This window comes from Ursus americanus, chromosome 16, assembly GCF_024610735.1.
Source record: "Ursus americanus isolate L20-20 chromosome 16, mUrsAme1.1.p, whole genome shotgun sequence".
NCBI classification, from domain to species: domain Eukaryota; kingdom Metazoa; phylum Chordata; class Mammalia; order Carnivora; family Ursidae; genus Ursus; species Ursus americanus.
This window is the reverse complement of record NC_142142.1, coordinates 9550664-9577169: the sequence shown is the minus strand read 5'-3', so window position 1 is coordinate 9577169 and position 26506 is coordinate 9550664. Positions and strand designations below refer to the sequence as shown.

The following is a 26506-nucleotide window of genomic DNA, read 5'->3' as shown; positions in this document are numbered from 1 at the left end:
AGGCCCATTGTCACGCCCCGAAGCCTGCTCGGGCCTGGCCCGGTGCTGGGTACTGGCATCCGCAACAGAATCGTGAGCTTTTACTGACAAACACGTGGTCTGGCCAGAGCTGCATTTCAACCCCACATCTGCTGGTGCTCCCTCCCAGCGTACCCACCCCTACCCTGGCACGTGTGACCCCCACTAGTAAGCACTGCAGCTCCTGGGGGTACGTGCCGCTAGCTCCTCAGAGAGACTGGGAGGTCTACGTTTGACAGGTTACAGAGAACGAATCCCCCTTACTTTTGACCCTCCATGAGGTCAAGCCCCAGGTCTAAGAAATTGGGTGCAGCTCAGGGTCTTAGCAACAGTGGGCCAGTGTGAGCCCAGGATGTCTGCAGGAGTCACACAGCTGCCATTGACGTGGTTAAATGTGTGTGCCAAACGCTGGGCTGGGTCCCTGCCCCGCATTGTCCGATTTAATCTGCACATGAAATGTTACTGCGACCCAATTTTACAGATGAGGATGTGGAGGCATAGAGAAGTTTAGTGACTTGCCCAAGATCACACAACTAGTAAATGATGGAGCCGGGCCTCGACCTTGTCCCCCGACTCTGTATGTCCTACAGCAGCCTTTTGGGTAAAGATCAAATCTTCCCTCTGGCATTTAAAACTTTTAGCAGGATGACCTCAAAACCACCAAGAAGGGTCTCCCTCGACCCTGTACCATGCAGGCCTGCTCCTTCCCCTCAACACCTGTTCATACCCATCACCACCTGGAGCCCTCTCATTTCCAAGGAACTCTAGCCCATAAAGGATGGGGGGAGGGAGACTGAGGAGAGTTAGGAGGGGAGGGAAGGGAGCAAGCGGTCTCAGAAAACAAGGGAGGTGGGACACATGGACACAGGAAGAGAGGCCAGCCATCTCCTCAGGACCTGTGGGTTTCTTTCTCCCCTTCTGCATGCCACTTGGGCAGACAAACACTCAGTGCAGTCAGCTGACCGAGTGCCACACACTGTGAATGTTACCCTGGGCAAAGAGCAGTCCCTCGGAGCCCCGCCCCACCCCACCCCTCCCTAGAAGGAGTGGGCTCCGGAGGCCTCGCCAGCTCCCATGCTCTGCCCCTGATTGGCAGCTGGCGGGCCGTCACCCACCCTGCTCATGCTCCTGCCACGGGTGTTCCCTCGCCCGGGACAGGACTGTGGCACTAACCAACATGCCCATCACCCACACAACACGCAGGTTCTCTGGAAGCAGGGAAGGGTCCAGCCTAGTGGGTGCTACGCCGCGGGAAGCGTCTCAAGAGCAGTGGAATAAGAGGCGGGACCCCTGGTTCTGGTTCCACTCTGTCGTCCACTCTGCCTAGTGATGTCAGGCAGACCAGTTCTCTTCTCTCAGCCTGTCTCCTCAGCTGAGAAATGGGGGTAGGGGGGCTAGTCTCTAAGTGCCCTTCCCGTCCTGACAATGAAGGAGTTAATGGCCCCAGAGGAATTCCAGGCATGGACAGGGGACACCGGGGCAGCAGGGCCGTGGGCACTGGCTGTTCTCTCCACCTGCTGGGACTGGCTGAGCAACACGGAGAGGAGGGCCAGGGGCCTGATGAGTAGAGGTGCCCGACAGAGGAGATGGGGACGACAAGGGAAGAGACTGACGGGAGAAGGCTGAGTGGGAGCAAAGGGAGAGGTGGAGGCCGAGAGGGAGCGTGGAGAACACTCGGGTCAGACAGGTGGGGAAGGGGGGGGAGAGAGGCCGAATCGGGGCCCCAGATGCACACCCGGGGCAGGAAGCACCAAGGGTAGAGTACGGGTGGAAGCCAGTGCAAAGCTGCTTGCTATTTTTCATAAGAAAAAAATGGGGAACCACCAACTGTGGGAGTGTTAGGGACACCCTGATGTCTCTCCTGAACTCTTCTGGTACAAAACTGTAAAATCACACTGACATCAACTAAGTAAAAGCGATATGCAGAAAGGAAAGCCTGGAAGGACCTCTTGTCAGGGAGGGAGGGAACACAATGGGAAGAACATCAATTATATATGTAACCGCATATTCTTAAGCCGGAGAGCAGATACACAGGTGTTGATAATAATATTCCTATACTGTTTCATATGTTGACATATTTTATTTAAAAAAAAAATCCCTGTAGGGGAACTTGCCAAAGTCTCAACAGTGGTTCTTTGGGAGAATGGGATTGTTGCAATTGTTATTATCTTCTTTTCACTTCTGGTATTTCCCAAATGTCCTACATGGAGCAGATATGGAAAAAATAACTAAATCCCTTAAGATAAACTCTTCCTGCTATGACCATAGTTTCAGTCTTCAGTGGAAACTAAACACAACTGTTTGAGTCACCTCATCCTCAAACCCTTTCTCTCATCAGTTCACAACCTCCATAAGCCAGCAGCCCTTCCACATTCTTCCTCCCCACCCTGCAGCCCATGCCTCTCCAAGGCAAGGCTTCCAGCCCTCTTAGTTCCTCGGGTCCAGTAATGCTCTAGGTAGAGAGGAAAGATTATTAGGTTTATAATAAGAAACGGGCTTGAGACGTTACTGGTTTGGGCACTTGACCACTCTTAGTTTTCCTATTTGTGAAAGGACCCACGATTTTTGTGAGGACCCAGTGAGATAATACATATAAAGCATTAAGCATTAACTAAGAGTACCCGGAATATAGGAAGTATTTAATAAATTCATTTTCATCATCGATGACTGCCTACCATTTCCTCTAGGAAGCCTTCTTGACTTGACGAAAGAAACATTTCAATTCGAATAGGGCACCAAGCTGGCCTTTTCCTCCTGGCAAAAAATCTGGATCCCAGTCTCAACTCTGTCAGTAGCTATGTGACATTGGGCAAGTTCCTCCCCTTCCTGATGCCTTAGTTTCCTCATCTGCAAAACGGTAGGCTTAGACTTCCTGTTCCAATAGTCGATGACCAGGGCGACCGTATAAACCAGAATGTTTCTGAGAGCGAAAAGGGCACTATGAATAATCATTTCAGGATGACAGCTTTAAGGCAGAACAATCCCTGGCACACTGGGAAGTCTGGTCACTCCACCCTTAACAGATCCACTATCTCCTTGCCCACCAGTATGGTAGGCAAAATAATGCTCCCCCTCCCAAAGATGGCCGCTTCCCAAGCTCCGGGAACCTGAGGATATGTTAGACCACAGGGCAAAAGGAATTAAGGTTGTAGATCAACTGACCTTGAGATGGGTCATCTGGACGATCTGGGTGAGCCCAATGTAATCACCAGGATTCTAATAAATTAAAGAGGGAAATAAAAGAGGGAGTGCCAGAGCGGCACAATGTAAGAAAGGCTCGACCAGCCATTGCTAGCTTTGAAGATGGAGCCAAGGAACGCGGGCAGCCTCGAAGTACTACAAAAGTAAGAAAATGGACTTTTCCCTAGAGCCTCCAGAAAGGGATGCAGACCTGCTGATGCCTTGATTTTAGCCCAGTGAGACCCATTTTGAACTTCTGACATCCAGAACTGTGAGACAGTAAATGCGTTGTTCTCAGCCGCTAAGTTTGTGGTGATTTGCAACAGGAAACTGATACACCTCATATGGCTCAGGGGGTCCCTTTGGCTGCCTGTCCTTGGAGCATAAGAGAACTACTCTAAGCACCAGGAGAGCTGGATTCTAGTCCCTGCTCTGTTATTAACTCAGCCTGCACCCTTGAACAGGCCAGGTAACTCCTCTTGGGCCTCAGTTTTCTCCGTAAAGTGGGGGATCACAACCCCTGCGTCATCTATCTTTGTGGTGGAGGGGAGAGGGGGGAGGGTGTCCCACATTCAGTGACTTCTTCGATGCTCAGCTCTGTGCTGTGGGCTGCAGTACTAAGATGAACCAGACCTAGTCCCAACCCCATCCCTGCTCCTGAGATGGGTAAAGAGACAGATGTGTAAGCAGGTAACTGAAGTGTAAAGTGATGAACATTAAGAGCACTGTGATAAAGAGAGATTATCATGAGTGTACACCGAGAAATATACAGGCCTACCTGCCGGGAGTGGGGGTGGGAGGACGGTCAGGGCAGGCTTCCTAGAAAAGGGGATGCCGGAGCTGGGTCTTAAAGAATGAGGAGGAGAAGCCAGGCAAAGCAGACAAAGGATAGGGGAAAAAGAAGGAAGAACAATCTGGACAGAGAAAACAGCAGAGAAGGAAGCCCGCAGAGATGTGAATCAGCACGACACAGGGGACAGGTACAGGCAGCTTGGTGGCGTTGGCCTGGAAAGCCTGAGCGTAAATGGGATGCTATGAGGGAGGATTAAGTGGAATGACGGGTGAACGCACGACGTGAGCACAAGCTTGCATTATCAGTCTGTGTGGCCCCCGGGCCGGTGCTGGCTCAGGAGACGATCTGTAACGTACAATTCCTCTTGACCTGGCTTGAGTGATCTCTCTGGTTGTCTCATCCTCCCATTCGCCCCAGACATGGGCCAAAGGCCTGGCAGCTGCCCCAGCCTACTTGGGGGGGGGGGGGGCGTGCAAAATTACAGCCACTGAAAGAGGCCGGCTTGACCTCAGGAGCTGGGTTTCATCATTCTGAAATCATGCTCCGGGCCTTAGTCAGAGGCAAAGAGGTGGGGAGGAGAGGGTGGGAAAGCAGAGCGGGTGGCAGCAGGTTTGGGCGAGGTGCCGGGGCTGCAGGAGAAAGCAGCTGGAACAGCAGGGGGTGAGACTCCAGCTTGGATTGTATCCGCCATGCTGTGTGACCTCAGGCCAGATCCTTGCCCATGCTGGGTCCTCTGGGCAGGATGGTCCTTGGTGCTGCTCCCAAGGCCTGTCCCCGTTGGAGCCTCCCTGTGGAGGCAAGAAGCTGGGGGCTCTGCTGGTCATCCCTGGGGATGTGGCTCTTTGTGGATGAGGAGGAGCCTGTGCCAGGCCTGTCGGGGTTCGGGGCAGGGCTCCGGCAGTCAGCTGCTCAAGAGCACCCGCATTTCCAGTCATGTCTTTGTGAAACACAGAGCGCTAACGGGCTTCCATCAGGGCCAACCCTGTAGAGAGGTCTCCCGGCTTCGGGTTTCCTAGCTCACACCACCCAGATGTGCTTCTCGTTTGCATTCTGCATCCTTGTCCGGTTCTCTAGGCAGTAGACCCTGGGCAAGGCTGCGTCTCTGAATTTGCCAGGGCTTCCACGACTAAGCACGACAGACTGAACAGTTCAAACAACAGAAACGTGTTTTCTCACAATTGGGGCTAGAAGTCCAAGATCAAAGGGTTGGCAGGGTTGATTTCTTTCGAAGCATCTCCTTGGCTTGTACGTGGCCACCTTCTGGCTATGGCTTCACACGCTCGTGCTCTCTCTGTGTCTGTGCCTTAATCTCCTCGTATAAGAACCCAGTCATATTGGATTAGGCCCACCCCATGATTTCATTTAACTCAATCAACTCTTTAAAGACCCGATCTCCAAATACAATCACATACTGAGGTACTGAGGGGTAGGACTTCAACATACGAATTTTGAGAGGGACACCACTTAGCCCCTAACACTGGGCTTTGGAATTGCTAGTGGAACTTTTCTAAATACAGATGTCTGGGCCCGTGTCCAGAGCTTCTGAGTGTAAACTCCATGAAGGAGGGCCAGGGGCTTTGCCCCGTGCTGTATGCCGACTGCCTAGAACTGTGGCTGGCACGCGGTAAATGCGCAAAGATATCTGTGGAATGAAAGGATGATTTAATAAGCTGGGGACGGGGCCCATGTGTTCGTCACGTACAAAGTTCCATAGTTGATTCTGATCCATCTGGGGGCGAAAGCCCGTGAGAGATAATTGGGTTTCATCTTTCCTGCTGCTGAATGGGAAGCCGAAGGTTCAGTCAGGAGTGATCACTTTGGCAGCACATATACTAAGATCGGAACGATACAGAGAACATTAGCGTGGCCCCTGCCCGAGGAGGACATGCTAACGTTCAGTAAGGAAAAGAAATACCAGGCCCGGCACTCCACAAAGAATGTGGGCTCGTTGGGTCTGTCCCAGCCCTTCTCCAGGACGCCACATGAGGGAAAGGGGAAGATTGGACCTGATACTGCCTTTTGAACCTCTTTATCTAGCTATTCGTCTGTATTCTTTATAATATCCTTTATAATCAACTGGCCAACAGAAATGTTCCTTTGAGTTCTGTGACCTGCTCTACCAAATTACTTGAACACAAGGAAGAGGTTGTGGGAACCTCCAGTTTAGAACCAATCGGTCAGGAGCACAGGTGGAGGCAGTCTTGTGGGACGGAGCCCTTAACCCATGGGATCTGATGCTCTGTCCAGATAGGCAGCGTCAGAATTGACTTTGTGGCTTGGTGGCGTTGGAAATACACATTGGACCTGCCTTCCGCACCCTTCGCATATGGCCCCTGCCAACCCCCAGCCTCACCCACACTCACCCCTGCCCAGCCTATGGTTTAAGCCACATGAAATCCAGCACCGTTCTCTGACGCTGCCATGCCGCTTAGCTTCTCATCTTAATGTGGGCTTCCCAGAATGCCTTTCCCCACCTTTTTGTCTAGGAAATGTCTCCTTGAGCTGCACTGGAGCTCGAGCCCTTCTCTGACTGTCCAGGCTGGGGGTAGAGGGGGCATTTCCTAGGCTTCTAGAGTCCTCCATGCTGCCCTCATATCCTATGCTGATCTCCCTGGTGGCGAATGCCCTTTCTGGTGCCACCTCCACAGACTGGGAGCACCTGAGTGCAGGGCTGAGTTGGTAAGTAGTATCTGTGTCCTGATGCCTTGCACAAGGCAGGGCTCTGAGTTCAAGTTCTCGGCAAGGATTCAGGGCTTGAAGCGTGAATGCTGAGGAGAACACATGCTCTAGAGGTAGCCAAAGAAGGGGTACAAGAAGCTCCAAAACAGGGTCTCAGTGCCCGTACATAACTATTAGTAGCTGAACTGGACCCCCCCCTCCCCCTGCCCCAGCCCCACTGCCCAGGGAGCATCTCTGAGCAGTGAGTGAGCTCTTTGAGCTGGCCAGTGCAGAGCAGAGGCAGGGAAGCGGACTCTTAGCCTCAGGTGGGGACCTTGGGCCTATAGGGCTGGCCAGGAAGTTCAGAGAGGTGAGAGGGCAGTGGCCCCAAGAAGAAGAGACTGGAAAAAACCAGTAATGGGAAAAGAAGGAGAGGAGGGGGGAGGCGGACAGCTGGGAGGCCAGAGACTTGATTTCTGTTCTCAGCACTGTTGTTCAGCCTCAGAGAATCTCCCCTGATCTGACCTTTCAGCAAGTTCCTGCCTCTCTGGGCCTCAGGTCCTTCAACTGAAAACAGGGGCAGGCAGGCTGGACTAGATGGTCATTAATGTCCTCTCTAGCCCTGGCCAAGAAGATCTGAGAAAAGTGTGGCTGCCTTAAAGGTACTATCTGAGAGGACTGTCTCTAGGCTGGCACATGAACTTCAGGGGCTCACCTCTAGCCAGGCACGGGGGAACGTGTCTCTGGGCCTGAAAAGAACTGGAAGCAGCCTCCCCATGCCTCCTGCGCTGGACTTGGCCTGCAGTTCTGGCAGGCCCAATGCGGCCCTGAGCTCTAATGAGGCTGGCCACCTGGGGAGCCATAGAAACTCAGCCTGGCCTATTTAGTGGTGAAGCCATGGTCCCTTCTCTGCCTAACCCTGAGGTGCTGCTCCTGAATGTGGCCTGGGGGCTGGCAGCACCCTTCATGGGCCACCTGGGACTCTAAGGAGTACATCTGGTTGGGCGGGGACTGAAGGAAGCTCCAAGCCACAGGGGCCCAGGGCCCAGGTCTCGGGCCATGTGGACAACCTTTGTTGGCCCCACACCCCCTGGGTCCCGCCCCGCCAGGACAGGGCCTGCTGTCCTGGGCCCTTGCCTGCAACCATTCCCTGAGCCGTGATTTCTGATTCAATTGGTGAAGACAGGCCTCCTGGGATGAGCCAGTTGGCCCCTCTCTGTTATTTGCTTCTCAAAGTTGGAAAAACTACGTTGTGCACCTGGCAGTACTTGCTGCTGCTGGTTTTTCTTTCCTTTTTTCTTTTTTTAAGAAACAGAAAGTAACCCCTGTACTTACTGCAACCAAATCCATTTTATTGGCCTTCTGCATCTCCCACTGCAATAGTAATAACCCCTTACATTTGATGACTCTTTTACGGTTTACAAAGCACTTTCTTATGCATTCTCTCTTTTGGTCCATGCAACAGTTTTGGGAAAGAGGGCCGGGATTATTGTCCCTGATTACAGGTGAAGGAAGAGCCTCAGGAAGATAAGCTGCCGAAGGTCACACAGCAGCATGGAGCTAAAGCAAAGAACCTGGGTCCTCTGACTCAAGTCCTCGGTTCTTTCCCCAGCACCACACACCCTTCATGCCACCTGAATGCCCAGGGTCTCAGACACCCTCTTCCAGAAACAAGGGCAGAAGGCTCAGCTGGCCCCACCCTGCTCTTATTTCTGAATTTCTTCCCTTGTGAACTTAACCATCACCCCCCTCCTTCAACCCATCGCCTCTAAGCCAATGACTCTCACATCTGTGCTCTCCCCTGGGACCTGAGAGCTTCAGATCCTACCCTGCCTCTCCAGGTCTCTTTTATGTTCCCACCTGCCCCTCACTCACCCAGCTTAAAACCTCAGCTTTACTGTAGCTTCATGTCTCTTTCACCTTCTAAATCCAGTTGGCACGGGTGTTTTACTTAATTAGTAATTCATTTATGCATCCAGGAAGTACTAATATATGTCTATTCTGCAACCCATTGTTATGTTTAGTCTTGTGTGTCTGGCTTCTATCCCTTAGTATAATATTTTTAGGTTTCATCCATGTTGTAGCATGTATCAGTACTTTGTCCTTTTTTATGGCTGAATAATAGTTCATTGTACAGATATACCACTTTTTTTTCCCTAAGATTTTATTTATTTATTTGAGAGACAGAGAGAGAGAGAGCCAGCGAGAGAGGGAACACAGGCAGGGGGAGTGGGAGAGGAAGAAGCAGACTCTTAGCGGAGAAGCCTGATGCGGGGCTCGATCCCAGGACTCTAGGATCACGCCTTGAGCCGAAGGCAGACGCTTAATGACTGAGCCACCAGGCACCCTGATGTATCACTTTTATTTAACTGTTCATCACTCGAGGGATACTTGAGTTGTTTCTACTTTTTGGCTATTATGAATAATGCTGCTATGAACATTTGTGTACATGTTTTTATGTGGATGAATGCTTTATTTCCTTGGGGTATATACCTAGGAGTAGAATTTCTGGGTCGTATGGTAACTATAAACTGCCAAACAGCCTTCCCAATGGCTGCGCCATTTTACATTCCCACCAGCAAGCCATGAGGGTCCAAATTTACCCATGTCCTCACTGATACTTGCTATTGTCTATCTTCTTTATTATAGGCATTCCACTGGGCATAAAGTAGTTTCTCATTGTAATTTTCATTTGCATTTCTCTAATGACTAATGATGCTGAACATTTTTTCATTTGTTTCTTGGACATTTGTACGTTTTCTCTGGAGAAGTGTCTATTCAGATCCTTTGCCTGTTTTTCAGTGGGATTATTGTCTTTTTACTGTTGAGCTGTAATACTTCTTTATGTATTCTGGATACAATTCCCTTATCAGAGAAATGATTTGCAAATACTTTCTCCCATTTGGTGGGAGGCCTTTTCATTTCCTAAGGGTGTCCTTTAAAGTCCAATTTACCTACCTTTTCTTTTGTCACTTATGCTTTTGGTGTTTAAGAAGGCCTGGTCTAACCCACCGTCACAAAGATTTACTCCTATCTTCCTTAAAGAGTTTTATAGCTTTAGTCATTACATTTAGGTCTATGGTCCATTTTGAGTTAAACGTTCTTATTAAAAAAATTTTTTGATTGTGGTAAAACATCCATAACATAAAATGTACCATCCTAACCATTTAAAGTGTACAGTTCAGTAGTGTTAAGTACATTCATGTTGTGCAACCAATCTCCAGACCTTTTCACCTTGTGAAACGGAAACTCTACTCACTAAAGAATTCCCCTTTCCCCCTACCTCTAGTCCCTGTTGAGTTAATTTTTATGTATGATGTAAGAAAGAGGCCTATCTTTACTCTTTTGCATGTGGGTATCTAATTGTTCCAGCACCATTTTTTGAAAAGATTATTCTTTTCCCAGGAATTGTCTTGGCACCCTTGCCAAACATCATTTGACCATAACTGTAAGGGTTTATTTCTGAACTATCAATTCTGTTCCACTGATCTATATGTCTATCCTTATGCCAGTATCAGACTGTCCTAATTACTGTATCTTTGAGTAAATTTTTTTAAAAGATTTATTTATTTGGGGGAGGGAGCACATGCACGTGGGGGTGGGGGAGGGGCAGAGGTAGAAGGGGAGAGAGAATCTCAAGCAGACTCGCTGATGAGCTCGGAGCTTGACACAGGGCTGGATCCCATAACCCTGAAATCATGACCTGAGGTGAAATCAAGAGTTGGACACTCAACCGAGTCACTCAGGCGCCCCTCTTTGTAGTAAATTTTTAAATCAAGAAATATAAATCCTCTCATTTTGTTCTTCCTTTCAAGATTGTTTGACAATTTTTGGTCTCTTGCATTTCTATATGAATTTCAAGATTAGCTTGTCAATTTCAGCCCCCCCCAAAAGCCAACTTGGATTTTTTTAATATAAATTTTCTTTTAAGATTTTTTATTTATTTATTTGAGAGAGAGAGAGAGAGAAGGGGGGAGCACAAGCAGGGGGACCAACAGAGGGAGAGGGAGAAGCAGGCTTCCCACCAAGCAGGGAGTCCCACAAGGGCTCGATCCCAGGACCCTGGGATCATGACCTGAGCTGACGCCACCCAGGTGCCCCACCAGCTTGGATTTTGACAGACTTTGCATTAAATCTGTAGATCAATGTAGGGAGTATTGCATCTTAACAAAAATTTTTGATTCATGAACATGGAACATCTATTTATTTAGGTCTTCTTTCTTTCAATAATATTTTGTGAGTTTCAGAATATAAGTTTTGCACATCTTTTGTTCAATTTATTCCTGTTCTTTGTGATACTATTCCAAATGAAATTTCTAATTTCATTTTTTAAAAAGATTTTATTTATTTGAGAGAGAGAGAGCATAAGCAGGGTGGAGGGGCAGAGGGAGAAGCAGACTCCCTGCTGAGCAGGGAGCCCAATGTAGGGCTTGATCCCAGGACTCTGGAATCATGACCTGATCTGAAGGCAGGCAGTTAACCGACTGAGCCACCCAGGTGTCCCTAATTTCATTTTTAGGTTGTTCATTGCTAATCTGTAGAACATAATTGGTTATTGTATATCGATCTTTATCCTGAAATCCTGTTGAACTTGTTTATTAAGTCTAATAGTTTTTTAGTGGATTCCTTAGGATTTTCTACATAGGAGATCATGTCATATGAATATAGAGCTCGTTTTACTTCTTCCTTTACTTGGGCCTCTTTTATTGCTTTTTCTTGCCTAATTGCCTTAGTTAGAACTTCCAGTACAATGTTAAATAGAAGTGGTAAGAGTACGACATTCTTGTCTTATTCTTGACTGTATAGGAAAAGCTTTCAGTCTTTCACCATTAAGTGTGATGTTAGCTGTGGTTTTCATAGGTACCTTTTATCAAGTTGAGGAAATTCCCTTCTATTCTTTAAGTTTTTTAAGTCAAGAAAACAGTGCTGGACTTTTGTCAAATGCTTTTTCTGACTCTACTGAGATGACCATGTGGTATATGTCTCTTATTGATAAGGGATGTTATATTAATTGATTTTCAGATGTTAAAACAATCTTACATTCCTAGGCTAAATCTCACTTGGTCGGAGTGAATAATCCTTTTTTATATGTTGCTAGATTCAGTTTGGCAATATTTTGTTGAGGATTTCTGCATCTGTATTCATGAGAGATATTTGTAGTTTGTGATGTCTTTGGTTTCTAGTATCAGAGTAACAATGACTTCATAGAATGAGTTGAGAAGTGTTTTCTCCTCCTTTTTGAAAGAGTTTGTGAAGAATTGGTATTAAATCTTCTTTAAAGGCTTGGTAGAGTTCATTCCTTTTTATTGCTGAATTGTATTCTATTATATATATTCTATTATATTTGTTTATCCATTACCCGTTGATAGATATTTGGGTTGTTTCCAGTTTTGAAATAAAGGTGCTATGGACATTAGTGTATAAATCTTTCTATGGACATATGTTTTCATTTTCTTGGGTAAATATTTACAAGTGGAATTGCTGGGTCATTTGGTAGGTGCATGTTAACTTTATGAGAAAGTTCCAGACTAATTTTCAAAGTGGTTGCATCACTACACTTTACATTCCCACCAGCAATGTATTTTTGCTTACTCCACTATCCTTACCACATTAGACGTGACCTTTTTGATTTTAGCCATTCTAGTGGGTATGTGGTGATATCTCAATATTTTAATTTACATTTTGCTGATGAATAATGATATTAAACACATGTTCATATCGTTTGCCCATTTTTTAAAATTGCATTTTAATTGGGTCTTCTTACTATTGAGCTGTAGGTGTTATTTACATATTCTAGGCAGAAGTCCTTTGTCAAACATACAGGCATAGATAAAGATATTTACTTTCCTACTCATTTTCTTAACGGTGTCTTTTGAGAAGCCTTGAAGCTTTAAACTTTAAGTTTTGGTAAGTTCCAATTTAATGATTTTTCTTTTATGGTTATTGCCTTCTGGGTTCTATCTAAAAAATCTTTGCCTTTCCAAAGACCATGAAAATAATCTTCTAGAGAAAATTTTCAGAGCCAATTTTTTTAGCACTGTGTGTTGAATACACTTTTCTTTCCACATTGAATTGCTTTTACTTTTTGGATGAAATCAATTAAACACTATTTCTAGATTTACCATTCTGTCCCATTGATCTATCTTTCCTTTCTTTATGCCAGTACCACAAGGTCTTAATTACTGTAGCATTTTTGTAAGCCTAGAAATCAGGTAATGTAAATTCTTCAGCTCTGTTTTATTTCAAGACTGCTTATTCCAGATCTTTTATATTTCCATATAAAATTTTTAAAAGATTTTATTTTTTTATTTGACAGAGAGAGAGAGCACAAACAGAGGGAGTGGAAGAGGGAGAAGTAGACTCCCCACTGAGCAGGGAGCCCGCCATGGGGCTTGATACCAGTACCCTGGGATCATGACCTGAGCCAAAGGCAGTTGCTTAACCAACTGAGCCACCCAGGTTCCCTATTTCCATATAAATTTTAGAACCAACTTGTCAGTTTCAAAAAAAAAAAGTATGACTAGAAATTTGGTATTGTTTTGAATCTATTGACCAATTTGAAGAAAACTGGCAAGTTAACAATATTGTGTTCTCCCAACCCATGAGCATGGTATATTTTCCCATTAATTTTGAGTTTCTTTAATTTCTCTCTTCAGTATTTTGTAGTTTTTAGGGTAAAATTCCTACACATATTTTGTTATATCTATCCCTAAATACTTTATGTTTTCAATGTTATTATAAATTGTATTTTTTTTAAATTTTCTAATTGTTTATGGCTAGTATACATAAATGCAATGGATTCTTATATGTTGACCTGATATTCTATCACTTTACTAAATTCACATATTGCCTCAAGTCGGTTCCTTCTGGGGGGTAGATTTCTTAAATTTTTCTATTTATTTGATCATGCTCTTCAAAAATAAAAATTTACTTCTTTTTTATTTTAATGTCTTTTAGTTACTTTTCTTGTCTTATTACATTGGCTAGAACCACCAAGAATATAATATTGAGTGAACTGATGATAGCAGATATCAATGCCTTGCCCCTAAACTTAGTGGGAAAGTGTTTAATATTTATAAATTATCATAAAGTATCATTTAGCCATATTATTTTTATAGATCCAGCTTTACAGATTGAGGATGTTTTGTTCTATTCCTAGTTTGGGGGAAGTTTTGTTTTGTTTTGTTTTTTTATCAAGAATAGGCATTAAGGGGTGCCCAGTGACTCAAGTGGAAGAGTCTTGATCTTGGGGTTGTGAGTTTGAGCCCCACATTGGGTGTAGGAATTAATTAAACTTTTTAAGAAAAGAATAGGTATTAAATTTTATAAAAATACAATGGTTATCTTCCATGTGCACTTAAAAAGTACAAGCATTCTGCAGTTATTGAATGTTCTGTTTTGCAAATGTCAGTCACGTTAAATTGGTTAAGGTCTTTTAAGTCTTGTATATTATTGCTTTGAGTGCTTTTCCCCCCCAAATACGGGTCATAGTTTCCCATTTCTTTGCATATCTCATTTTTTGGTTTTGTTAGATAATATGTTCCAGCAATTCTGAAATCTGATATTTCCTCCCTACAGGCTATCATCACTTTTGGTTGCTTACTAACTTGCCTGGACTAGATCTGTGGAACCTGCAGTGTGCAGTCACTGATCTTTCTTATACATCTTTTTTTTCTTTAATTCCTGTCTTTATGTTTACATCTTGCTTCCTTGCCTCTGTATCTGCATTGCTAAGTAGTCAGCCAATGACTGGTCAGAGGATGTGCACAAATACATTGAGCCCTTAAGACTTACACCTTCTTCAATGGCTGTGATAAATCTAATGTGTGTGTTAGAGTACATTCAAAACTCAGGCAGTTTACAAGTCTGCGACAGCTTTTACTTTCTGTTGGGCACTACTGCATTCCTTTGTCTGCGTGGCCTCAAGTTCTACCAGGAATATGTGGATAGCCAGAGCACTCTGCTCTCCTGCTCAGTATTGTCAGAATTATGTGGGAACTTATCAAGACCCACTATGACTATATCATGCCTTGTATAACCTACTGAATGTCTGTTCTCTTTCTTGCCCCAACCAGGACCTCAATCTCAAGCTAGCTGAGTTGTTGGCCTTCCTTTTTTTTGTTTTGTTCTGTCACTGAGATTGCTTCTGTTTCTTTCAATGCCCCAGGCATGGGATTTTTCAAATCAAGGGAGCACCTTCCCAAAGCAAAGATGCAGTTTTCCATGACTTGCTTTTCTATGCAGAACAATTACGGTGGTAGCTGAGCTAGGGTGGCAGTGTAGGGAAAAAGGGTTTGGAGCAGCCACAGGCTAAGACATCACAGACTGCCACTGTTCTTACCAAAGGTTCAGTAGTTTTCCATAAATAAATGCTTCTCAATTTGTTGTAAGCCTTTGAGCACTTTTGTTTTTGACAATTTTGTACAGTTTTAATGTTTTGGGTTTTTGAGTTCTGGTATTTTTTAAAAGAGGATTTCTTGAGCTCCTAATTCTGTCATTCCAGAAGTCCTGCCCCCACCATTCTATATCCATCTAAATTGTGGATTCATCTACTTCTTTTTTCAGTTGTTAGTTTTTAATTTATGTATGAATAAAGCTGCCCTGAACATCCAGGAACAGGTTTTTGTGTAGACATAAGATTTTTGTGTGTACATAAGTTTTCACCTCATTTGGGTAAATATCAAAGAGCACAATTGCTGGATCATATGGTAAGACCGCTTAGCTTTGTAAGAAACTGCCTATTTCCCAAAGTGACTATACCATTGTGCATTCGCATCAGCAGTGAATGGAAGTTCCTAATGCTCCACAACCTCCTCAGCATTTGGTGGTGTCAGTGTTTTGGATTTTGGCCTTTCTTACAGGTGTGTAGTGGTATCTCATTGTTATTTTAATCTGTAATTCCCTAATGACAAATGATGCAGAATACCTTTTCATATGTGTATTTGTCATGTGTATTATCTTCTTTGGTAGATGTCTGTTTAAGTGTTTTGCCCATTTTTAAAAATTGGGTTGTTTGTTTTCTTGGTGAGTTTTATGAGTTCTTCATATATTTTGAATTACAGTCTTACATCAGATTTATCTGTTGCAAATATCTTCTGAGTCTGTGACTTGTTTTCTCCATTCTCCTAAGAGTATCTTTCACAGAGCAAAAGCTTTCAATTTTAATGAAGTCTATCTTATTAATGCTTTCTTTCATTGATTGTATTTTTGATGTTCTGATGTTAAAAAGTAACCACCATACCCAAGGTCATCTAGGTTTTCTCCTATGTTATCTTCTAGGAGTTTTATAGTTTTATGTTTTATATTTAGGTCTACGATCCATCTTGAGTTAATTTTTGTGAAGGGTAAAAGGTCTGTGTCTAGATTCTTTTCTCCTACGTGAATGTCCAGTTGTTCCATCACCATTTGTTGAAAAGACTCTCTCTGCTCCATTGTATTGCACGTGCTCTTTTGTCGATAATCAATTGACTATATTTATATGGGTCTACTTTGGGGCTCTCTATGCTGTTCCATTGATCTGTCTATTCTTTCACTAACATCCACTACCTTGATTACTATAGCTTTATAGTAAGTCTTCAAGCCAGGTAGTGACTTTGAACTTCGTTCTCCTCCTTCAATATTGTGTTAACTATTCTGGAGATCTTCTCCCTCTCCATATAAACTTTAGAATTGGTTTGTCCATGTTCACAAAATAACTTGCTGGGATTGTGATTGTGATTGCAGATCAAGCAGTGAATCTTTTAGAAAGATGTATTAGAGAGAGCGAGAGAGCACGTGTGAGTGTGGGGATGCACAGAGGGAGAGAAAGACAAGCAGATTCCCTACTGAGTGGGGATCCCAATGTGGGGCTCCATCCCAGGACCCTGAGATCATGACCTGAGCTGAAATCAAGAGTCAGAGGCTTAACTGACTGAGCCACCCAGGTGCCCCAAGCAGTGAATTTTTAAAAAATTATTATATTTTTCAGTTCTATAATTTCTATTTGATTCTTTTTTGATAATTTTTTGTTCCCTGTTGAGATTCCTTATTTTCCCTCATTATGTTTATACTTTTCTCTAATGCCTTGAACATGTTTGTAACTAATTTAAGCTCATTGTCTGTTAATTCCAAACACTGATGTCACTTATGGATCTGTTTCTACTAAATTATTTTTCTGATTATGAGTCACATTTTTCTCCTTCTTTGCATGTCTATTAATACTTTATTTTGTGCTGGACACTATGGATGCTACATGGTTGGGTGTGGATTTTGCTGTCTTCCTTAATGGGGTGTTGAGTTTTGCTCTGGCAGGCAGATAATTTAGTTGTGGATGAACTTGATCCCTTTGAGGCCAGTTTTAAAGCTTGTTAGGGTATACCTAGAGTAGCCTTTCCTCTAGGGCTAGATTAGCCTTACCCTTAAGGCTTGGAATTTCTGAGAGCTCTGCTGGATGCCTGGAGTACTCAATGAGATCTCCATATTCTGGCTAGTTGTAACTCAAATATACCTCAGTTCTCTGCATGCAGTGGTAGTTGTTAGCTCACAATTCTCCGGTAGTTGTTCTCTGCTTGAATTTTATGGAGTATCTACCTATCCACGTGTAAGGGACACCTACGCATATTTCTGGAGCCCCTTTTCTATACCAGCTTCATTCTCTCTGAAACCCTGACCTGCAAATTTCAGCTGCCTCACTAATCCTGAACTCTGATTCGTTTCCTCATCCTAGCAAATCCCTGCATCAGGATCTAGAAAATGCCTCCAAACTGGGTGATAATGAGGCACATCACATTTGTTTTATTTCTATTAGGGATCCTATTCCTACTGTCTGTTGTCCAACATCTGAAAACAATTATTTCATATGTGGTATCCAATTTTACAGATGTTTGTGGCAGAAGAGCTAATATAGTATCAGTTACACTGCATGACCTTCTATCATTTTCTAACTGTGTGATCTTGGGCAAGTCACTTAACCTCTTAGCCTCAGTTTTTTCATGTCAAATCGGGCTAATAATAGCTACTTCAGAATGTTACTAAGATGCAAAGAAATAATACGTATGAATTCCTGACAGTGCCTGCACTTTTGCAAAAGCTCCACAAATGATTGCTGTATATTACTGTGGTTAGGGTGTAATGTGTTAAAATCTGCATTGGGCAGATAAGACTGAAAAGGCTAGCAGGGAAGCAACACAGACAGGTGAAGACTCATACCTGAAGCCACAAGGTCTCACCGTCACACACAGCAGAAAATTCAGCAGCAGTGGCATAGCCTGTAGGCTTTGGATTGTCCTAACCAGCTACCGACATGCCTGGCTCAAGGATGGTGTTCTTGGAGCCAAGGACCAGGTGAAGGCATTGTCCACAACAAATGAAAGTGAGAGCATCAAGTAGTAGGGAGGCAGTGGGATCTAGTGCAAAGAATACACAGGCTTTGGAGTCAGGCCTTGATTTCAATCCCAGATACGCTATCTGACTTTAGGTAGGCCACATAATCTCATCTATAGAATAGGGGATAATATATACCTTGCAGGGTTGTTCTGAAAATGACAGGTATTATATGCAAAGTCTCTAGCATATAGCTGACATGTAATAACTAACTACTATTAGCTCTAGTATCTGACTATATCACTTCCTTGCATAATAACTTTCCTTGGTTTCTTCTTTCTCTTAAAAAAAAAAAAATCCAAATTCCCTAATAGGCCTTAGAAGACCCTCCTTGGCTTGACTTCTTTCACTTCCTCAGCCTTGAATCTTGATACTCTATGCTCCCTTGACGTTACTTCAGCCACACCAAACTACTTTCTTTATCCAGGCCTTTACATTGCCTTTTTCTCTGTATGAAACATTATTCCCATCCTCTCCTTGGCTTACCAATTTATTCATTCATTCCTTTGTTCATTCATTCATCAAATGTTTATGGGGGACCCATCATATAGCAGGCACTGGGATACAGCAATGAATAAGGTATATACAGCCCTGTCCTCATCAAATTTACCCTGTAGGCTTACTATATCCACCAAGGCTAGACATGGGGGTCCCCTGCTATATACTTTCATGGTACCCCATACTACTCCTCTCCTACCCCTTCTCTTAGTATTTCGTGCTTGCTTATAACTGATAGTTAACCATCACTAGATTGGAAGCTCTGTGGGGACATGAACCATGTTATCCTAATCTTCATTTCCACTGCCTTGCACATTAAATATTTGAATTATCAAAAAATTACTGTTAACTTGGCTTGGCTCTGAAACAGTCCCCGAGCACCTACTCTGTGCAAGGCACTATAGGGAGACAAAGATACGGGCCCATCACACCAGCCCAAGTGTGGTTAACAACCACCGAGATCTCGGACTCAGGTCTTTGTCCCCACCTGCTGAGCTCACAAAGCCCGTGATGACCCTCTCTTGATTCTGCTGGTAGTCATAACTCACCGTTGCTCATCCCACTAACTCCGCTTCTGCTGGGAAAGTTTCTTCTTTCTTGGTGCTTTTAAGAGCTCTTTCAGCTTTAGAGACCCTACTTATGTCTCCGGGAAGCTTAGCAGGTTCTGAACGGCAGCAACTGCACACACCAGAGTGCCTCCTGTCAGTGAATGACCGGACTCCACAGGAGGTACTTGCTGGCTTCCTCCAAGGCCTCTGGGAGTTTCCTGCTTCCCTTGGGTACCATCTCTATAGTTTCATCCTCTTCCCCCAACTAATATTATGAAAGCCTAGTTGTATTTCCTGTCTCTAAATGAACAAAACAACTGGAAACTCAGCTTTATTTAGCTTTGCTTAAGAAGTTAGATTGGCTTGAAGCAGCGAGAGTCATTATTTGAAGCAGTGAGAAAGTCATTCTCACATACTGATGAGGGGCATAAAAACTGGTACAACTTTGGGAGGGCAATCAGGCAGTATGTGTCAAGAGTTCCTGAAGAATTTATATCCTCTGACACAGTAATCCTATTCCTAGGAATCCTTCCTAAGGGTAATTTAAAAATGCATCAAAGATTTGGTTGTAGTTACCCAAAATGCAAGCAAGAGAAATTGCTCAGGAGAAATTTGTCTCTATCGGACTTGCTTAAAAGTTGCTTATGAGACATTCGATTTTCAGATGAGAGCTATTATTATAAGATATTTAGGTCTAAAATTTGGCCATTTGGAGGATTTGAGAGAGAAGAAAGCTCTCCATTCTATAAATGTGGCAGAGTATCGAGAGAAGTGGACAAAATTTCAAAAGTTAAGCTCCACCTCTGACTTGCAAGATCACCTAACCTCCTTTCTTCATCTACAACATGGAGTAATATCTGCCCTATCTGCACTGGACAGGCATGTAAGGAGGGGATCCAACTTTCCCTTTTGTCTGAACTAGCGAGCTCTCCATAATGACAGGAATTGTCTTTATTGGCTTCCCTTTGCCTTTAGAGTGACCAAATCCTTACCACAGCCACAAAGTTCCCAACGGTCTGGCCCAGCCTACCTCTCTAGCCTCATCTTGGGCACGACCTCCCTGTTGGTCACTGTTCCAGTCACACTTCTCCCCAGGGCCTTCACATAAGCCCTTCCCTCTGCCTCAAATCCTGTACTGCTTTTCCCTGGCCAACTCCTACTGATCTGCAGAATCTGAGCTTAAATGTCACTTTCATCAGGCCATCTTCCCAGACTACCCCCCAGCATGGGTAGGTTCTCCCTCTTAATTATATTCTCTTGCAGTGCCCTCTGCAGATCCTTTGTAAGGCTTATCACAATGGTCCTTAAATACATGTTTACCCCATTACTCACTTGGCTGCCTCCCCCTTTCGAAACTCCATGAGGGCAGGCTCTGTTTCTGCCTTGTTCATGACTATATTTTCAGGCCTTGGAGAGTGCCCAGCACAGAGACCCAAAGTCATTTGTTAAATGAGCGAGTCCTTATTATCTTAGAGCACCAGGAATAGAGATCTAATGCCTTCATTTTACAGCTGACAAAACTCAGGCCCAGGGAAGATAAATGACTTTTCCAGGATCACATGGCCAGTAAGTAGACAAGGTAGTTTTAGAGTTCACCTATTCATTCAATAAATATATTTTTTTAAAGATTTATTTATTTATTTGAGAGAGAGTGGGGGGGTGCAGAGGGAGAGAGAGAAAGAAATTCAAGCTGACCCCATGCTGAGCACGGAGCCAGAGCAGGGCTTGATCCCACGGCCCAAATCACGACCTAAGCCAAAGCCAGGAGTTGAACACTCAACCAACCGCGCCGCCGTGGCGCCCCTCAATAAATATTTTCTAAGAACCTACTATGTTCTAGGCACTGTCCTAGGTGCTGGAGTTAGAATGATGGCCAACACAGCCTCTGGCTTCCCGAAATTTATATCGTGGTAGAGGAGATGGCCAATAAGCAGATAAACAAATAGCGCTTACCACTATCTCAGACATTATAAATCTACAAAGAAAGTGGTGCTCTGAAGACAAAATCACATAACCAGTGAGGACTCAAACCCATGTTTTCTGCTTCAAAGTGCAGGGCTCTTTCCACTACACCACGCTGCTTGCCCTGAGTAAACAAACAAAACCATAATTTATGAGGCTCCCTCAGCTGCCTGTGTGTGTGCTTGGTGGGGTGAAACCCTCATGCTGTCCATGAAAAGGGGCCAACATCATCAGAAGCAGCAGCTGACTGGCTTGCCTGCTAAAGCAGGTGTCACAGCGTTAGCCAGCCTGGCCTCTACTGCCTTGAAACTTCACATCTGGCACCCAAAGAGCGGGAGTGTGGTTAAATAAGACAGCTATTGACCAAGTGGCTTGAGGAGGGTTGGAGTTGGCTGGTCTCTGGGAATGATGCAAACCACAAGGGGACAGTACTCAGGAGGTGAACAGAGAAAACAGATGGGCTTAAACTACAGGCGTGACCATTGCCTGAGCACCCCATACATCATTGGGGGAGGCAGGGGGAGGCCTCTTCCCTGCTGGAGCTGTTTATTTTTTCATTTATAAAGGCGCCCCCTGATGTCTGTACTTGAGGAAATAGAATGCACACTCAGACTGCTGGCTTTCCTCTAAATTGTCTCAAGTAAGAAAAGTGGTTGAAACGAGGAGTACAGGATACACAGCATGACACGGAGCCCACCTGAAAGGAAGGGAGATCAAAGGGGAGCTTGGGCAGGTGAGCAGTATCACGAGGGAGCCCATCCGAACACTGGATCCACTAGCACCTCCTCCTTGCTTTGTCATTAGTTTTGACGGTTCAAATGTGTTGACTATAACGTAAAGTGGACACTCTAATAGAGGATAGTTGAAAATAAATGATGACAACTCACTTTTCTCACATAGGTTAAAGCCCAAAGCACTGCTTTGAAAAAAATAATCGTTGTCATTTATCTACTGGCCAACCACTATCAACTGGGCACTTTATTACAATCTCTAATCCTCACAACAGTCTTGAGGTTGCTATTACCCTCGTCTTTCAGATGAGCAAGGTGAGGCTCAGAGAAGTTAACTGACTTTGTATATGTTACACAGGTGGTAACAGGCACTGAGTTCCAGTCTGTTCAACTTTATTTTTATGTATGTATATATGCTCCAGGCCCAGCATGGAGCCCAATGAGGGGCTTGAACTCACAACCTTGAGATCAAGACCTGAGCTGAGATCAAGAGTCCGATGCTTAACAGACTGAGCCACTGAGGAGCCCCTCGTCTGTCCAATTTTAAAGTCCAAGTACTTTCTACAAAACCAATAAGTGACAACCACTTGCCTGACAGCAAAAAGCAACGGTCTCTGGCTACTCCGCTGTTTCTATAAGCTGGGAAGCCATGGAACTCATATCGTGAGCTATGCACAATTCTAAATAAGGGTAAGGGGGCTTCATGTAGCTTCATTCAGGATAGCTGTCCTCTTACTTTAGGGGTGAGGTTTAGGGTTGGCAGCAAAAAACTTACTGCTAGAAGTAAAAGCATATCACTGACCAGTCCCAAGTATAATGGCTGTTCAGTGAGTGACTGATACTCACCCTAGCTGTGATATGCAATACTGCTTACTGTGCTCCACATCACTGGAAAAGAACTCAGGTCAAGAATGGACAGTGATAGGCCACCAGTCTGACCCTCAAATCCCAGCTCTACCACGCGCTAGCTGGGCGGCCTCTGCCACTCAATTTCCTAATTCACAAAATTGGGCTGATATCTACACCTCACAAAATTATTAGCATTAAGTAACATAAAGTATCTGGAAGCACTTGGCATGGAATAGATGGATAATAAATATGACTTGGGATGAATTGAGTTGACCATTCTGGGACCATGGGTCATTTTAGCCCAAAGAATTCCAGGGAGATGCAGTAAGTTCCAGGTCTAAATCAGAGTTTGTGTTTGTGCGTCAGAGAATGGCCTACATGCATCCTTAGTGGAACTGTGGAACCAATCCCATCTCCATGGTTTAACTAGGACCAGGGCTCAGGAAAGAGCCAGAGGATTTCCAAGCATGAGACGACCCAGCAAAAGGCTAATCATTTCAAATTTGAAGCTATTCCCAATTCTCTCCTGTCCTGAGTTTCCAAGGAAATCAAGAAGTCATTTGCCTAAAACTGAACTAAATCCAAATCCATATTATTTTCTTCTGCTTGCTTTATTTCAAGATGTAGACGCAACTTGGCTTTGGCTTATGACCTTTCATACAGGTAATTCTCTCTTCAGACTACAAAAGGTGATTTTTCCAATGTACAATTCGGGCAAGTTAAAATTCTTCAGTGGCTCCCTATTGTGTACAGAGTGTCCCTAAACTATTTAGCAAAGACCTCTGTGATCTGGCCTCTGCTCACTTACTTGACCTCATAGCCCACTATAACACCTCTTCTCACACCACTTACAATCTCTAAACACTCCATGCTTTCTCTTATGCGTGTGTGCCTCTCATGCTACATGTCCTGTTCCTTCTGCCTGGGATGCCCTTCACTTTCCCATCTGGCAAACTCCTATTCTCAAAAACTTCAGTTTAAGTACTTTGTCCTCTGAATCCTTAATCCCTAAGGCAGTCACAGACAGCCCACCCCGGGGCCCACACCAAGTTGTGGGGACATACCCCCTTTACACAGAGGAGGAAGGACATGGTACAGTAGAAGGAATATAGGCTGCAAGTCAAAACGCCTAGCGTTCAAATTCTGGCTCTCCAGGCTAACCAGAGGAGAATGAGCCTCAGTCTCTAGCCTAATGTACAGTCCACGGGCATGGTTTTCCTTATATATAGAAGCAAGGACGTCATAGCCAAGAGTCAGTGACTTGAACCATTGGTAAGATCATCCCTATCTGGGATCAATAATTTTAAAGGTGCAATTCATTTTACTCCTTGTGTTCACTCCCACACCCACCTGACAGGGAGTCAGCTTCCTATACAGGTTTGCTAATCACAATCACTCAAGTATTTCAGTTCCTCCAATTTTTCATTATAAATTTATTATTAAAGACACATCTTGGGGCACCTGGCTGGCTCAGTTGGTGGAGTGTTCAGCTCTTGATCTGAGGGTTGTAAGTTTGAACCCCACGTTGAGTGTAGAGATCACTTAAAAAAAAATCTTTAAAAGAAGAAAAAAGAGGGGCGCCTGCATAGCTCAGTTGGTTAAGCGTCTGACTCAACTTCGTCTCAGGCCATGATCTCAGGGTTGTGGGATAGAGCCCCACACTGGGCCCCGTGCTCAGGACAGCCTGCTGGAGATTCTCTCTCCCTCTCTCTCTGTCCCTTCCCAGGTTCATCTGCACACTCTCTTTCTCTAAATGAATACATAAAATCTTTAAAAAAGAAAAGAAGAAAAAAGACACAACTCATCTTTGCCACTTATTGGGCAAATCACGTAACTCTGAGACTCCCTAACCTCATTTGTTTTGTTTTGTTTTTTTAAAGATTTTATTTATTTATTTGACAGAGAGAGACAGCCAGCGAGAGAGGGAACACAAGCAGGGGGAGTGGGAGAGGAAGAAGCAGGCTCATAGCGGAGGAGCCCGATGTGGGGCTCGATCCCAGGACTCCGGGATCACACCCTGAGGCGAAGGCAGACGCTTAACGACTGAGCCACCCAGGTGCCCCTCTAACTTCATTTGTAAATGAAAGTGTTGTGAGGATTAGAGAAAAGGGATTTAGATATCTTGCATGAACGCTGGCCCTTGGTAAGCACTCTTTAGTATTATGATGGTATTACAGCACATTATAATTACTCGTCTACATCTCTCCCCCCACTAGACAGTAAATTCCTCAAGGGCAAAAAATTCATCTTTGTATCCCCAGCATCTAGCACAATAGTGCTGGGCACATAGTAAAATTTTAACAAAAGTCTGTGAAATGCACAAACATGCACATGTTTGCCTTTCCAATGACGGTCTGTCCCGGGAAGGCAGAGAACTTGTCAAGTGCTTCTCTTCTATCTTTCACAGCAGCCATCATGGTTGTTGGGCAAATCAGTAAGCATTTTCAAAGCACACTTATGAGTGGACCAATACATTCTTCTTACTAGAGGTGGAAAAAGTCACAATATATGAAGTCTGAAGATGTAGGTTCTAGCCCTGGTTCACTCCCTGAGAGATGCTGGGCATACTAGCTAAGCAAACTAGGCTTGCTTTCTGCAAAATGGGGAAGAGAAAAACTTTGCAGGTTATTACAAGGATACGATAAGATAAAGCACCCATATGTAGGTAGAATATAACTACGAGACTAATGGAAACACACTCATATCAGGCTTTATGGTTTGCAGGAAAGCGGTTCTGCTTCCTGTACATCCCACTCCAGGATAGAATAAAACATAATACCATGATTATGCTATGTTTATACATTCCTCACACATCTTTTAGAAAAACCTGTTGTTGTTGTTTTTGTTCTATTTATTTAAGTAATCGCTACACCCAATGTGGGGCTTGAATTCACAACTCTGAGATCGAGAGTCCCATGCTCTTCCAACTGACCAGCCAGGTACCCCAAACTTGGTTTTGATATTCAAAATGGAAAACATTGCCTTGTCCTACCCCAGTGCAATCAGTGAGCAACAAATGTTCAAGGGCTACTTCTCTACCTGTGAACTTGCAGCATGGCTTAAAGAGGATTAAAAAAATGCCAAATTTCCTCTTGATTTTCTTACAAGGTTAAGTCAAAGGCAAGGCCACGAACTGGACAATTTTTTTTCAAAGAAAAACAGTGTTCTTAATTTAAACCAAAACCAACTAAATGCATTGCTTAGACAAGTATGCTCTATTTAGAAGAGGTTCCTGGCGATCTTAAATTAATCAGAAAACGTTATTTTATTCTAGCCTCTCTTTAAATTCTTCTTAACATTTATTAGTCTACTTATCTAACTTGGTAATTGAGTAAGCATGGTATACTGAGCATAATGGAGTCTTTGTTTACAGATTCAAGACCACTTGGCAGGGATACTGTAGAGAGGACTCGAGCAGCAGATGAGTGGTTGAGTTAGATAAACATTAAAATCGCCTTCACATCTCACAATCTGGGAACTGAACAACTCGTTGTACTTTCACTTATAAAAACGAACATCAGTCATCACTGGGCAGTATCAAAGTGTGAACTAATACAGAGCCAAGAGCGAGATAGCATATTGGTTAAGACTTCAGGCACTAAAGCCAAATTGTCAAGATTTCTATCTTGGCTCTGTGTCACCTGCTAACTCTGTGACTCTGAACAAGTTACTTAACTTTTCTGCCTCAGTTTCCTCATGTGTAAAACTAGAATAAAAGTACCTATTTTATAGGGTTGTTATGAGCATTAAGAGTTAATACTTCTTAACATACTTGAACAGTGCCTGACACATAGTAGGTGCTCAAAAGTGTGAGTTATTCTGTTTTGTGTGAGTTTAATATATGTCCAAATACTAGGAGCTGCCTGTGGAGTATTTCATTAAAGCCTTAAAACCCTTTAAAGTAGGTG

At 44.0% G+C, this 26506-nt stretch overlaps 1 protein-coding gene and 1 non-coding gene across 3 annotated transcripts in view; one reads left to right on the top strand and one right to left on the bottom strand.

The window, feature by feature from the left end:
• The window catches only part of POLD3 (DNA polymerase delta 3, accessory subunit), a 111076-nt gene that overhangs the window by 26649 nt on the left and 57921 nt on the right, over positions 1-26506 (bottom strand). Inside the window, exon 12 of one of the 2 annotated variants that reach the window (XM_087868162.1) lies at positions 6938-25081. The exons of the other annotated variant lie outside the window; for it this stretch is intronic. Within the exon in view, the coding sequence (XP_087724288.1) occupies positions 24993-25081 (89 nt within the window). The 3' untranslated portion in view covers positions 6938-24992. Of the gene's footprint in view, positions 1-6937; positions 25082-26506 lie in introns of those variants that run through there. 2 annotated transcript variants of the gene reach the window in all.
• LOC123804262 (U6 spliceosomal RNA) lies at positions 5800-5907 on the top strand. The gene has a single exon (XR_006783123.1). It is a non-coding gene; the product is annotated as a U6 spliceosomal RNA (small nuclear RNA).